The 15524-nt window shown below is 44.6% G+C and overlaps 1 protein-coding gene across 3 annotated transcripts in view; it reads left to right on the top strand.

The window, feature by feature from the left end:
* Nucleotides 1–15524, top strand: part of LOC119379425 (WD repeat-containing protein 11) — a 448867-nt gene that overhangs the window by 250413 nt on the left and 182930 nt on the right. For all 3 annotated transcript variants that reach the window (XM_037648735.2, XM_037648734.2, XM_037648736.2), the window contains 3 exons: nucleotides 880–986; nucleotides 8760–8874; nucleotides 14802–14973. In XM_037648735.2, coding sequence (XP_037504663.1) covers nucleotides 880–986; nucleotides 8760–8874; nucleotides 14802–14973 — 394 coding nt within the window. The remainder of the gene's footprint in view (nucleotides 1–879; nucleotides 987–8759; nucleotides 8875–14801; nucleotides 14974–15524) is intronic.

Genomic DNA, 15524 nt, shown 5'->3' with positions numbered 1-15524 from the left:
CAGGAGCGCACGACAAATTTCATTATATAGTTAAGTGATTGCTGTGTAGAAGTAAAACGGCACCTCAGTTGATGATTTCCCAGTGTGCAACCGACAGTGACCACTGTCAAAAGTGGGGGGGGCTCCGCCCCCCTAACTTTTCTCAGTGAGGGGGCTAGTGCCCCCCTTACCCCCCGGTAGATACGTCTATGGTACTTTTCAAGTGGGATTTGATCATTATTATTTTTTAACGTGTATACTAGAGAGTGACATCATCGAGCGCCATGGTCTCTACCCATCTTGACATAAAACAAAGTTCTGTTTCACCGAGGGAATTTTAGCAAAGGCACTCGGGAAAACCTGGAAAACTCGGGGAATTTCGAAACGTCAACTTGGTAGATACCCTGTCTTAACTGTGAGTTCAGCTCGATGCGCCTGCGCACAATGGCACAAACACCACCCACCTTATAATAAGCAAAATAAAAAAAACCACTTTTACCTCATACCAAGCCCCTGCTTTTTTGAGACTATGTGACAGACTTTTTATTATTATTATTTATATTTTTATTATATTTTTATTTATATTTTATTTGAGAGTATTTTTTGTGTTATAATGCACAAATGCATGTTATATTAAAAAAAATTCAAAACTTCCCAAATTACCATGCCTCTGAGACCTAAAAAGTGTCTTCAGTATGTTTGTGCAAATTTTATTACATCTTATTGTGCATTTGTAAGACGCCTGCCATGTGCAGGTACTGTATCTCAACATGCTAGGATGTGCGCCTGCAAGCCTTGTACCTTTGGCTTTGCTACGACGTACTATTGACATGAAGTATAGATCCTGGGAATGTCTGGTGTTGCTCGGTCATTTTACATGAGCCTTTGTCACATATGCAGGCAGGAATGGCCAGTGTTACAAGCATTGCCTGGAAGAGTGATCACATCGTGCTTGGGGATGCCGAGGGTACACTCACAGTCTGGGATCTCAAAGGCAAAGTATTAAGGTAATCCACTATTCACTGATTGCTGGCAAAGTGCAGTACTTAGCTGCACTTTTACGGAAAAATTTGCAAGCAGAAATAAACCTGTTTTGTAAATGGCCCTAATAATTACTTCATTGATCAAAGTGTTTGATGTTTTGGAACACCAAAAACAGCAGTTTGGAGCAGAAGTGTATTGTTTCGGAGTAGGAAAAGTTTCCGTTCAGAGCATTGCAGTGCTCCCATGCAGGCAGCACACTCTGTATCCAAATAAAATGACACGGATTAAACTAATAAAGGATAGTTGAACAGGGAGTGTCGCATGTGGACTTGTCTTTGTTGGCAGCAACTGCCTTCTGTGTATGCTTTGCTCAAAAAAGCAGAAGGGGAGAAGAAGAAAAAAGTATGTGTGCAAATGAGGGAGAGAAAAGGGGGGGGGGATAGGGAGGGTTCGGTGTAGTAAGGGGGGGGGAAAAGAACAGAAGAACAGGGGTGGGAGGTACCCAGGGTGTGTGTTCACTATGGTCAAAGAAAATGGTGCAATTATAGATTGAACTAGGTATTTTAAAAAATATTTTGCATTCATTGTACATTCCATAAAACACTGACTAAAGTTATTAAACAACACAGAATGAAGACATTTAAAAAAACTTTTATCCTGCACACTAAAACTTAACATTAGGGCAGTGAAGTAAGTACTTTGGTGAGCAATAGGAGTGGGAACACAGTAGCACATGGCAAATAGCCTCAGTTCAAGCAGTACTTAGGTGGCGCTGTCAAAAATAAAGTGGAAAGGGTGATGATTTTCCGTTCACCGTCGTCACTCCCACCACGCATCTGTTTTTATGATGTGTGGTGCATGTAACACAGATATATAACACCTTAATATTGTAGCACCTGTTGTAACACTGAGTGGAGCAGTACTTTTTTTATCCTATGTATTTTGCTGCACCTTGATTTTGTGTGTGACGCACAGACACACACAAGCAAATGGAAAGTCTGTATTTTGCCCGAAGCGATATAAAGCACACTCCCACGCTCTGCGTGGTATACCTGCCTCATTATCACGAGTGGCCAGTGACATGCTGTCAACTGCTGTTTTGTATCCGCACTAGCAAGGCCAGAGTGCCAACGGTTAGCAAAACCATGGTGCCCTGTCCACTGTGTTTCCAACAGCGGCTGCAGCGAATCAACCCGTGTTGGGTTTGAGGCTATTTGCCATGCACTTGCGTGTTCCCGGACATAGTGCTCACGATAATACAATTTATTATCACTGTCAAATATCACATGAACACGAACATATAAAATAAAAACAAATTACCTTGACATGAAAAAAATTAACCAATGTTCTAAATATTAGACATGAATTCGCTGCAGTCACATCGTGAAATTGAAAGTTTTGTTTCAAAACAATTACGGGAATACTCTATAAAACACTTAATAAAATTACGAGCTCAGTGAATTAGTAACTGAGTCTTTACTACTAAGACAGAAAAGAATTGCAAGAAAAAGGCTTTTATGCTTGCAGAAAAAGGTTCGACGAAACTTACTCAATAGAATTACTTTATACAAATCCTTTTTGTTGCCTGGCGCTGCTTGGAAACCACTTTATGAGGTGCTATCCAAATTTTTGGGAAAGTCACGTGCAAAAAAAAAAAATAATAATAATAATGTACTCATGATAACTCCTGATCAGCACTGCCTCCTTCAAGGTAGTCACCTCGAGCATGTATACACTGATCTTAGCATTTCTGACACGATTTCATGCATTCATGGAAGCCTAGCGTGTTGAGGCCCTCCTGTGATTCATGGCTGGATCTTTTCAATGGTACGAGAAAGTCTCCCTTTAGTTTAACCTTCATTTTTGGGATTTGTTACGTAGGGTTTGTGTTGCTTAGTTACGCATGCTATTTTCAAGATATAATGTGCGTAGCTAAGAGGTTAGCATATGATACCTGCACAGTGGCAACAAACGGAAACGCAAAGCTTTGGGTACCCTATTATAAAACTGCCTCTTGTCACAAAGGGCAAGGTCAGGTAAATAGCGCAAGTGTGGAAGTCATGAATGGTAAAAGAGTAATGTGTGAGGAGGCATGTCGTCTTGGTTGAAGAAGTTTTCCATTTCTCCGCTTGTTTGCTGTGAAAGTGCCACAGGAAAACTGGCTACTCACAGTTTGTCCGGGAGATGACAAATTCTTTTTTGGCTGTGAAAAAAATCAACATGGATGTCACATTGACATGAACTTGACGTGCCTTTTCTTGCCGTGGTGTATTTGGGGACTTCCCTGTTTTTGTTTCAAGATCATAGCCATCAATTCATGCAGTTGTGAGGTTGCAGAGGAATGTAGGATTATCCCCGAGTTGTTCCATACAGACAGAAACACAGTGAAGCTTCGCTGAGCAGTCTTGGCACAAATGTTGAAAGGAACTCAAGTCAGTGAAACATAGGTTTACAATGAGGGGCATTGCGAATGTTCCAACTTTGGAATATTTTTCTAATAGTGTTAACTATTTGATTCAATTCGCACCAGAATTTTACTATTGGAAGTATTTGAACTTCAGGAAAATAAATATAACGGCTTAATTCGCTTAAATTCAAATCACGGCACTTCTAAATGACGTGCATAAACCTAATTGCATTTGCCTGTAATGTTACAAGATCTTTTAAAACGATGGAATCAATTGGAATCAACGGGAAGACAGTCATGGTTGACTCAACTTCAGTGTATGCTGTTTTGTGTAAAGAATGCTACGGCAAGAGACTTGTTCTGAAGATGATCGTCAGAATTGTTGGCGCCTTCCTCTGTCAAAGCCAAGATACTTTTTCACAACTTCTGGAAGTTGAGCAATAGTTTGGATGATGATGTGCCCAGCGATATTTCAGAACAGTCTGAGAGATAGAGGTCAGAGCTAACTTGTGCATGTTCACGGTACAATGTATGTCTGGCCAGTGAGCCAAAATTGGTGCAGATGCGCGCATTTTGCGATGCCAGGCAGAGAGCATACGGATCTTGCACATTCTTACAGATAGATGACTTTGACCATTCTGTTCATACAGAACTAATATTTGCAAAGATTTCGCCTCTGAGAGGAATGACACTTCCCCAGTTGGAACTCATGGGTGTGCTTCTTGATGCTAGAATAGCTTCACTGGCGGGAAATCGTTCACAATGGAATAAATTTGTCCATAACAGGGTGGCTGAGATTCATGGTTCCATTAATAAAGATCAGCATAGACACTGCCCAGGCAGTGAAAACCCAGTAGATCGCTTAACACAAGGCACTTCATTGCACTGCAGGGGCGCAACAGCTGCGCCAATTCTGCCAATTTAATACAATTCCTCATTTTTGTGCCAAGTTGAGCCAAAATCGTGAAATTTGTTTAAATTGCGACACGCTGTGCCAAATTGCTCCCCAATCCTCAAAATTTTCTCAGTTGCGCTAATTTTAAAAAGAAATGGAGGCCTGCAGTTTTAGCAACATCATACAATCCAATCCAGACGCACGCTAACCCTAATCCTAACCCCACCACGAAAGAAAAGAAAAAAATTACACCATCTCCCACTAAAGGGAACCATGTGGGGATGCGAAGCAGCGCATAGGTCAACTTAAGTTCCGTTCATCACGTGCACCTTGCCCAATGTTAACGTGTCCTTGCAAGTGGAACACACCATGAATTCACTGTAGTTGCTGTTGCTGTTACTCGTCCTGAACTCTTGTTGGAGCACGCCACATGGGTTCATTGCCCGTCTGCAGAATCTCATTCCCCGACGCCATCACGTGATTGCTGAGAGAGTGTAAGGGGAAGAGGCCACAGCGTCTTACCCAGCCACTTACACAGGCCCGAACGCGCTAGCGTGTTCTGGCTAGGATACAACGCGTTGGTTCATCGCGCATCTGCAGAATCTCGTTCCCCGACGCCATCGCATGATTGCTGAGAGATTGTAAGGGGGAGAGGCCACAGCGTCTTACCCAGCCCCTTGCACAGGCCCGAACGCGCTAGCGTGTGCCAGCACACATGCATTTGCCTGCGTTACGCCAAGCTAGGACAGCATACGGCAGCCCGGGCCCCTAAAGTACTCTGCATGTATCATCATCAAGGCGGTCGAAGAACAAGAGAAAGAAGACTTCTCCTTGGCGCGAGCGCGCGCTCAGATGGCGATGTTAGGTGGTAGAAAGCGGACGGTCGCCAAGGGACGGACACAGTTCCGAGCAAAAGCTGCTTCGCATCTAATAAAAGACTCAATTCTAGTGGGTATAGAACCCAGGCCTCCTGCATGGCAAGCAGGTGTTGTACCATAGAGCCACGGTATTGCTTGGAACTGTTCCCGAAAAAACCATCTACAAATGTCATGTAATGCGAGCAGTCTCCTTAACACATGTAATGTTGCGTGGCAGAAGCGTAGAATCGCGCCAGGTGTCAAGACACGTGAATTGCACAACAAGTGAGGTGTTTAAAGGCTCACCCATTACAAAGTGCTCAGACATATTTAATCATCATCAGCGAAACACCAACAAAGTGAGCAGGGGGATTATTTTGTAAGCGTTTTCTCACAGAACCGAGGCGGTCTGTTCTGTCGAGCCGCACGCGATTGTTGGAGGTTCGTTTGACATTCAAGGCATGAGAATAGCCACAGAACGGGCAGAGAACGACCTTCGGCAGAAAGGGGCCGGAGGCCGTTCTGTTCAAACAGAACCTGCTCAAACGAGACACGCCCTTTAACTGGGGTCCCTGGCAAGCAGCAGCTTTCTCCGAACTCATCACATTGCTTACATCTTCCCCTGTTCTGGCTTCTGGCCCACTCCGACCCTTCAGCGCCAACTGAAGTCCGCACTTACGCCAGTGGTTACGGAATCGCCGCTGTGTTGGCCCAGTGACAACGTGGGCAGAATCACGTGATAGCTTATGCCAGCAGGCTGCTGTCCACCTCGGAGCGAAATTATTCAATCACGGAACGCAAATGCCTCACTCAGTTGATAGTCTGCGCTGTGTATGTTACCACTTCACTTTGTCCGTGTTATTTTGCACTAAGTTTAATAATGGAATATTGCCAACTCGCCCAGCAAAACGTCCTTCTGAAGTTCCTCACTCTGGTGTGGGCAGTTGCGAAATTTCACCCTTACTTATTTGGCCGACTCTTTACAGTGCTCACCGATCATCATGCCCTTTGTTGGCTCGCTTCTTTGAAAGATCCCACAGGTCGTCTCACTCACTGGGCACTCCGCTTGCAGGAGTATACCTACACGGTAGTGTACAAGAGTGAAAAACTGCACCAAGTTGCGGATTGCTTATCACACTACCCTTTGGCTGACTGAGACTCTACGAGCACTGACTCCATCAACTGCGTATTTTCCCTCTCCCAGCTGCTTTGCCGCGGCGATGAGCAGCGTCGGAATCCGCGTATAAGTCGAATAATACAACGACTGCAATCCTCCTCGCACGACGTCTCTGTACACATGTTTGCCTTCAAAGATAACACTTTATATCGGCGTAATTTGTCACCCACTGGTCCCTATCTACTGCCGGTTGTACCAAAGCACCTGCACTCCACAGTCCTCCGCGAGCTTCATGATGCCCCAACCACTGGTCACCTTGGCGTTCCTCGCACGTATGACCGTGTGCGCCGCCGCTTCTACTGGCCTGGCCTTGCACGCTTTGTGCGGCGTTATGTCGACACCTGCGAAGTTTGTCAGCACCGCAAGAAGCCGTCGGGACTTCCTGCCAGGTATCTTCAGCCTATCGACATCCCACCGGAGCCGTTCTTCCGAGTCGGTTTGAACCTTCTCGGTCCCTTTCCAACATCCACTTCAGGAAACAAGTGGCTTGCCATTGCTACCGATTACGCGACCGCTGCGCAATCATGCGAGCCCTGCCAACCAGCTGCACTACAGACGTCACTGATATCTTACTTCGGGATCTTATTTTAGTGCATGGTGCCCCACGACAACTGCTGACAGACAGAGGCTTTACTTTCCTTTTGCAAGTGGTTGACGATATCCTGTGTTCCTGTTTCACCCAGCATAAGCCCACTACCTCGTACCAGCCCCAGACAAACGGGCTTACAGAGCGCTTAAACAGGACCCCGACAGACATGTTTTCGAAGTACGTGTCGACCGACCATCATGACAGACCTTGCACTGCCATATGTGACATGCGCGTACAACTACTCTTGGCACGACACTGCTGGATACTCACCGTTTTACCTTTTGTTTGGACACGAACCAACGTTGCCATTGGATACCTTCCTTCCGGATGCTGCCGTGTAGCGGGCAGTAGGTCTCGTGGCCAATACGTCACTGAAATTCACTTAACCCAACAGAATCTGAATTCTTTATCCTGAGGCAGGGTAGCTAGTGCATGTGGACTGCAATCTTTGTGCAGCATAAGAAAAAAAGAATGGAAAAAGGTTGGTATGTGGTTTTTGGATTCCAGTGAGAAATCGGTTTTACCCGAAAACAAACAACCCTAAGAATATTGTGCCTGCAAGAGATCTGTTTTTGTGGGAAAAGCTGGGTAGTAACTGTTTTGCAGGTGAGAACTGTGAAGCCCATTTTTGACTTGACTCATCACAGCACTCTTCTGTCTGTTGCATATAATAATAGCATGGGTTCTCATATTTATAGGCATTCTCAAAGAGTCTTCATTGCAGTTCGAATTAACTTTTACTGCTAAGAAACCTGAGAAAGAGGTCTAGGGGGCTATTCAGGAGGAGGGATTCACTTACAAGATTTCACGGCTTTGGCGAGGACGTCCCGTGAGCTTTCAGTCAAGCATACACAAACTGCATCCATTTTTGAATAATCATGGACGGTTATGCGCTAAAGGCCGTTTGCACTCCCATCCTCCAATCCCCATCTGGCTACACCAATGTTACTGATTAATAGCACAGGCACTTGCACTACAATAGTCACAACAAGCACTGATTATGCAGTACAGTAATGGTTGCTATACATCTAGCACGCAAAAAATGAACACACTGTTGGCAGTGTTAAGCACCTTTGCTAGCAGAGAGAAAGCTGGAGAGTTGCCGTTGGATCTGTTTGGTGTTCAGTACAAGTGATTAAAATTGTAGCACTTTGGCTTAATTGACAACGAAAATGGTTGCCTGGAACATGTAGTAGCCCAAAATTTTAATTGCCATTTAGGTTGGCTGTGGATGGTGCTATTTATTCAAATATATAAAAAATGTTCAACAAAGCAAATGTCCAAGACCTGTTTTTAACTGCGAACATGATTTGTGTAGTAATAGTATCTCTACCTATTTGTTTTAAAAGAGTGAGTATAGTGAAATATTTGTGGTTGAAGTTCTGTATGTGAATACTGTGGTGGTTATTACAACATAATTATAGCCCACCTTTATCATTATGATAAAGTTTTACTGTATATCTCTTACTGTTATTGAGTTGTATTTGTAGCTGCAGCAGTGTGCAATACTTTCTGGGAATAGTATACAGTAAAACCTGGTCTTCGTGCAAAACAGGCGTCAAACGTACTGAACCAAGTAAGGCCAACTTATGGCTTTGGAAAACTTCCTGTGATTGGGAGTGGTGGTGTTTCATTCTTCTACTTTTGTTTTCTTTTTAGTGTTTTGTATAGAGTACTATGTATGCAGGCCACTCCTGATGCCACCATTTAGTGCAATATTTTTCGTAAAGATTTTTCATAATCGAAAACCAGACACAGTGTAGTAAGAAAAAAAATTGCATTTATACATACATTGGAATATTAATTTGTTGATATATTTAAAACCCATTTACTTCCTTCAAGGCTAATCATAAATGTGAGAACTTGTGCAGGGCTCTCCCCACTCAGCGTGGGCAAGTCAAGAAGCTGAAGTTTGCTCCAGGCAAGGGGAACATGAAAATATTGGCCCTTTTCATGGACGGCATCAGCGCCTGGGACGCTCAAGATGCAAGTAGTTTCATGGACTTTCTTTTGTAGGAGCATTATCTGTAGATATTGATTTATTCATCATCACTGATATGCATTACGTCTGTCGAGAAAATTTGCGAACCTTGTAAAAAGTAAACCTTGTGCCTACTAGCAGTATATATGTGGCGTTTTTTTTTTCTAAAAGAGCCAAGTCCACTTTAACTAACACTGGGAAGAAGGCAGTTTTTTGCTACTGACAATATGGCCGAGCCTGCTCCAACAATCTTTTGCCAGTGTGCTCGTGTCGCCAGAATACCTCAAATCTATATAGCCCACTGTTGTCAGTATTCTGGAGGAAAATTTGGATTTGGCTCTTGTAGATTGAAACATTTCATATGGGCTTGAATTAGCTCATAAAAGAAGTCTAAATCGCAGTGAATGAACAATAAACCAATATTTTGCAACAAAACTAAGACCATCCTCGTGCTTCCGTCGGTACCGTCCTTTGTTGCATGGGCGTAATGGCGATGACTAGACTTGTAGAGGAGTGGTCCTTCCAGGCAATAGGTAAACCATTCTGGACGGTTGGCAGGGTTTTCTTGTTCTTGGCATCTATTGAAGGTGTTTGAAAAATGCTTCAGCTCTTCTTCTTAACTCGTTTTATGCTGCTGCGTTTCGGATCACTTCTTCTTCAAGGAATAGATCGGGGTCCTATATGTTCATTTCAGTTGTCTTCTATTTCAAATATGCCGTTATGCTGTCTTGGAGCGAAAGAAGGACATGATCCTGCAGCGTAAAACTCGGAAAGAAACACTAAAAGGCAGAAAGAAGTAGGAACGTCGGCCTCTTACTCTTCATATTCGAATTTTGCCTTACATGTCATTCAGTAAGCACCACCTCGCCCAAGAAAAACTAATTGTGGAACGAAAGCACAATAGCACAGCAACTAGGACAAAAGAAACAGATTGGATCCCGTCATGTTGGTTATTTTGGTCACGACTGTTGAGGCAGCGCTGCAGTACCGTCGCCAGAAAAATTTTGGGGGGGGGGGGGGGGCTTCAACCATATTTATGTATGTTCGTGCATGTGTTTGTATATGTGCATATATATGAAGAGTGTTTCAAGAAATGTGTCCAGAAATCATCAAAAATAAGGGAAAGGAATATTTGCTCGCTGCCTCTATAATTACTTTCTCTGTGGTGGGAGACATCCTAAGATGACTAGGCACAGAATTTATGGCAGTAATTAAATAACATAAATTATTAATGAGCTGAGACAGGCAGACGAGTCAAATGGGAGAATTTCTGTCCTTCCTGCGAAGAGTCCATTGCTGCTTTGAGATTTTGAAAAATTGGCCTTTGGCAATTATTGTGGAGCTATAAAATTCAACCAAAATCACCAGCGAAACCGAAGCTCTGATGAGCGCAACTGGCAGACTACCAGAATGACGTCACTGTTCACAATGGCAGTTGCAGTGGTGCTAATTCTTCTCCATTTGTTAACGTATATGCGCCATACGCCATATGTGCTCTAATCGTTAACGAAACCTGCACAACCGCGAAGCGAAGTCGATCGATGGTTGGTACAATGACGCTCGCTGATTCTGGAAGTCTCGGAAGAGTATGAGAGTTGTGCTCTTTCAAGTTTCGGTTTCTCCAGTGAAATTGGTCAATTTCATTACTTGCTAATACTGTATACACTCGCGTAATGAACGCACTTTTTTTTTCCGAAAAACCGAAGCGAAGTTGGGGGTGAATTTATTATGCAGGGTAAATTTTACGAAAACTTTTTCGGGATGACCAAAAAATGTAGTAAACATACGCGTACACACACTATTTAGAAGCAGTTTTAACACGAAAGTGTTTTATGCCAGGGTCCACCAAGACTTCACTGACGTATTTTCGTCACGGATATGACATTGATAAAATGGACACTAATGGATGAGGAAGAAAAAACTATTTGAAAAAGTTTCGCCGCCGGGAATCGAGCCTACGTAGTACCTCTCAGTTGGCGACGAAAAGCGCCCACCGCGCTACCGACTAAGCCACCGAGGCAGATGCGCGGATATACGTAAACGCGCCTTATATCTCTCACACATTCTCTCTCGCACGGTGCTTTCTGTTGGCGGGGCGGGGTGGTGTCGCCGTCTGTGCACGGTATTGCGGCATGACACTTATTAGCTCCGATAGAGAACGATTTGGCGACGACGCAGTTAAAGCATGGCCTCCAAAAAACCTGCCGGCGCGCACTCTCGGAGGTCATGGGTAAAGCGTCTCGATACCAGCGAAAAACACTGGCCGCGCCAGCTTCGGGTAGTAGCGCTACATGCAGTTACGTTCTTTGCCTTTCACTTCCTGTTAGCGTGTGACGGCTCGCTGTTGGAGTAGTGCATGCAGTATCCACATGCGCGAACGGTGTTTCTCCGCCGTCGACCGCTTCCAGTGCGATAACACTGCCTGATAAAACTGCTGCAATAAGCGCTACAGAAAGGCGACGATGTGGACGGGCGAATATCCTGCCTTGGTGGAGCGAGACAGAGGCCAACTGGTCGTGGAATGCCTGCGCGCGTTCACGGCTCAAGCTACGAACCTCTGCCTCCCATGTTGCTGAAACGCAGTGTGGTAGTGTATGCATGAACACAAGCTTAGGTTGCCCTATTACTCGGGAGCGCACACCGTGCCATTTCTCTCCTTAATTTACGATGCTTTGAAGAAGCATATCGAGTAGCACTGTTTATTATGTGCTTCTTGATGTCACCTCTGCGCGGGATTCACGATACGCTGAGTCCAGGAATATGTTAACAACTTCAGCTACCACAACGGTTAAATCATGATCGTGGGTGTTACTCGTTAGTTGTCGCAATAGAGATGTGCCACTAGGCGTCAACGTGGGTGCATCCATGTCAAACGGGGCTATACGCCTAGTGCGCGCCGATGGAAGCGCCATAGGCGGCGAACTCGGTCATTACTCTCGGGAAAGCTAGCAGACGGCCGCCGGGGTTTACTACGTCGTTGTATGTGTGTTTCCGCGTGGTTCACGTTTGCGTAGTGAAATAAGCAACGTTCATCTTATGTGTGGCGGCCGAAACTTCAAGGGATGTCGAATAACAATTGATGTAGAGTGGAGTGCTCAAACACCTAAAAAAAAAACGCGCCCGGAACACGGTTTTACTTACTGCAAGGCCTCCTGAGCAAGAACGACGGAAGCAATGGATCGCCGCTGTTCGTTGGCCAAGGCAAGCCGCTTCGTCATTGTGCGAGTTAACACGTCACTTCTTGTTCTAATGCTTTCGTTCTGCCATATCGGTGCTCACTGGATGCACTCGATCATGTTGACACTGGTAGACGACCAAAGTTACAAGCCTGAGCATGTGTTGGTTCGGTTCGACCGCCGTGCCCCCTAAGGGCACTTCGCTCAAACGTTCTATATTTCAGAAGTGTTGTAGTTCGGGCGAGTTGGTCATCCATGAACTTAGCTTGTTCTAGCGCGGTACATGCACCACGCTATTACAATTAAGGGGGGACACTGCTCTTAAAATATTTTTCTCATTTCTTGACCGATTTCGTTATCGATTTTGATGATACTTGGTGAGTTTATGTATATTTGTGTGCTGATTTCAAATATGCAATTATTTTTCTAGTATAACCGGTAGTTTTTAAAATACAATATACAGTCGAACCCGTTTATAACAAACTCGAAAGTGTAGCGAAAAGTGGTCGTTATATCAGTAGTTCGTTGTAGATGGACTCGCCCTTAAAAACGTGCGCTCAGCGGCCAAGCCGTTTTTTTTCTTTGTGCACTTTCATTAAAGTGCTAACAACCCCTTCGGTGACAAGCTAAGCCTTTTCGCGTCGTGAAGCGACGCCCGCTGCGTGCTCACATGTGAATTAACCGCCTTACCGTCGCGGTACCGAAGCGCGGTACCGCGACGTGGAGCCGATCATCCCTGGCTAGTTGCGTGCAGCGCGTCGCCTACTCGGGTCGCGGAGTCACTGCCGGGCCGCTTGCTGTATGCCGTATGCATGCGTTTGTACGTTCTTCGTGCTTGCTTCACTCCAGACCGTGCACGGGTGTGGCGACAAGCCTCTTCGTTCAGCGCGGCGAAAACAAGCATTTTCCAAGCAACGCGCACTCTACATCTGCACGATGCTCTCGCGGCCCTGCACGACGATGCGCGACGCACTTGAGTTCCCACCCTAGTCGAACACGCAGTATGCGCTCGCTGTTAGTACATCGACGTTTCTCGGTGCCCGCGCCGCTCAACAACAGCAAGCTACTTTCGTTTCTACAAAGCGACGCGCACTTTAAAGTGGTCTCGCACGACGCGACCGCGGCGAACTTGCGAACGGCAGCATGGCTAAGCATGGCGCGCTCATACCGCCGTCAATCCGCAGTGTACGGTTTACGCCACACGCGCAGCCGAGCAGATATCTACAGATGACTGTGATAAGGTTGTCGGTTATAAGGCATAACGGCACGTTCATCGACGGTCGCCACCTCGCCTTCGCTCTTTTCTTATGCTTATATCCGCGAAGGCATCGCCGCAATCACGCGGAAGTCGTAATCACCGATCGACCGGTCTCTGCCGTTACCGAAAAGACGGACGACTTTTCGCGGCACATTGTGGCGTCGACGAGTTTAGGGACGCAGTGAACCTTTTTGCGATGGAAAGTTATCGCGGTTATCACTTCTTGCATTTATGCCTTCTTGCGTCACAAGGCATTGTTTGGTTCATCGCAGGCGATCGTAGCTGCAGAGAACGGCGTCAGGAAAGGTTACTGTGCGAAAGCACAAGAATCCGTACAAATACTCCACGTTTCATTGCTCTAAGATGAATATTAAAAAAAAAAAGTGTCTTCGAGCCGCATCTCCCCTTAAAGGAAGAGCATTGAAATGAAAACCTTGTTTCTCTAATTTGCCTTATTAGGTTATTGTTATGTTTGTAATTTTGGTAGGAATCCTAAATTTCTTATGCACCTGACAAATAGTTGATCGTATGATATTTTTTGCAACCCGTCCGAGACATATTCCATACATGGCGTTTACCATGAAGAATGTTATGTGTTACATTGTGAACTTATGGTATCGCTAACCATTGGTGCACACAGTGGTCTTCCACTGTCACCTTTTGGAGCACAGAACATCCCTCTCTTCTCCTCTTTTCCCATCAAGTGCTCAAAGCGCTCTTCTTTTGGCATCACAATCATGGTGTGGCTGCATTCATTACATCGAGCTGACCAATGCTCACATCGGTGCTGTTACCACCTGTTCAGATTGTTCTGACATAACCTGCAGCCTGCTTCATGCATGGGCTCAACACATACATTACATTCAACGCTGTTGTAATGAATTATTTGCTCCACTCCCAAGGAATAGAGGTTGCATGCCATGATTGCAGGCTATTCTTAAAAAACGTTAAAATTTTTGTAGTAGTCTTTTTAACGTGCAGTGTATTGCAGTATTTTGTTCATTATTAGTTATTATTGTATCTTATTTATTATTATTTATATTATTACACAAAACTTGTTATAGCCGCATAAAATTGTGACAATTTTCGATAACACATCTTATTAAATTATCAAATTCTGCATTTGTAACTTTGCTTACACTTCATCTGCACTACCCCTCCCGACATCTTTCCTAATTCCCAGCACACAACTTTTGGTTGTTTGGCTATGTAGAAACATTTTCAATTGTAGTTTTGGCATTGATCCTTATACATACCTTATATGCGGTAAAATCTTGGGGCTTCTTAATTCACCTTGCAACTGAAATTTCACCAGCAGGTTTTTCAAAGTGTGTATTTATTAATTGTTTTAACCCTGTACAAGAAGCAGTTCTTCCAAGATGTCGAATGCACTTTCAGCATTGTGTTGTGGGACAAGTCTGGTCACAAAGTGTTTGATTGAAATGCTATAGCTTTTCACACACAGAGTAAGGGAATAAATTAAGCATGCTGCGTGCAGGTGCAGCTGTTTGTGCAGGCGCGCTGTCCTCAAGACTTGCCTGGTATAAATGATGTTGACTGGGCGAAGTCTGACAAGCTGGTTGTAGCTACTTCTGATGGCTGCATACGTATCATGGACATGGAAATGAAATGCTGCTCATCACCTGTTTACAACCACCTCCAAACCAACCGTGAGTAGCTGCTTTTTACGCAGAAAAAGTGTAAAAGCAGGTTTTAAATGCGAAGCATGTCTTAGCGAACCTTGGGCACTTTGAGCGTTTCTATCTATCTATCTATCTATCTATCTATCTATCTATCTATCTATCTATCTATCTATCTATCTATCTATCTATCTATCTATCTATCTATCTATCTATCTATCTATCTATCTATCTATCTATCTATCTATCTATCTATCTATCTTTCTATCTATCTATCTATCTATCGATCCATCCATCCATCCATTCATCCATCCATCCATCCGCCTACGTCTGGGTGCTCTCGTGACGGCTCCTTAACTTGGTGTAGACCAAAACTGGCGTGGGAGGGTAAGAGGATTTGTCTAATATGACTGTTGGATCATGACATGAATAAATTGAAAATCCTGTCGCGTACGTCGTCAAACCCTTTCCTCCAGACACGTGTGGCACATACCCGTTCACCACGGGCCGCAGTGTACGGGTATGCGCCACAGGTGATTGACAATTTATATATACCCTGTAATGGCGAGATCAGACATCGG

The sequence above is a fragment of the Rhipicephalus sanguineus genome, chromosome 1, assembly GCF_013339695.2.
Source record: "Rhipicephalus sanguineus isolate Rsan-2018 chromosome 1, BIME_Rsan_1.4, whole genome shotgun sequence".
NCBI classification, from domain to species: domain Eukaryota; kingdom Metazoa; phylum Arthropoda; class Arachnida; order Ixodida; family Ixodidae; genus Rhipicephalus; species Rhipicephalus sanguineus.
This window is presented reverse-complemented; position numbering and strand designations above follow the sequence as displayed.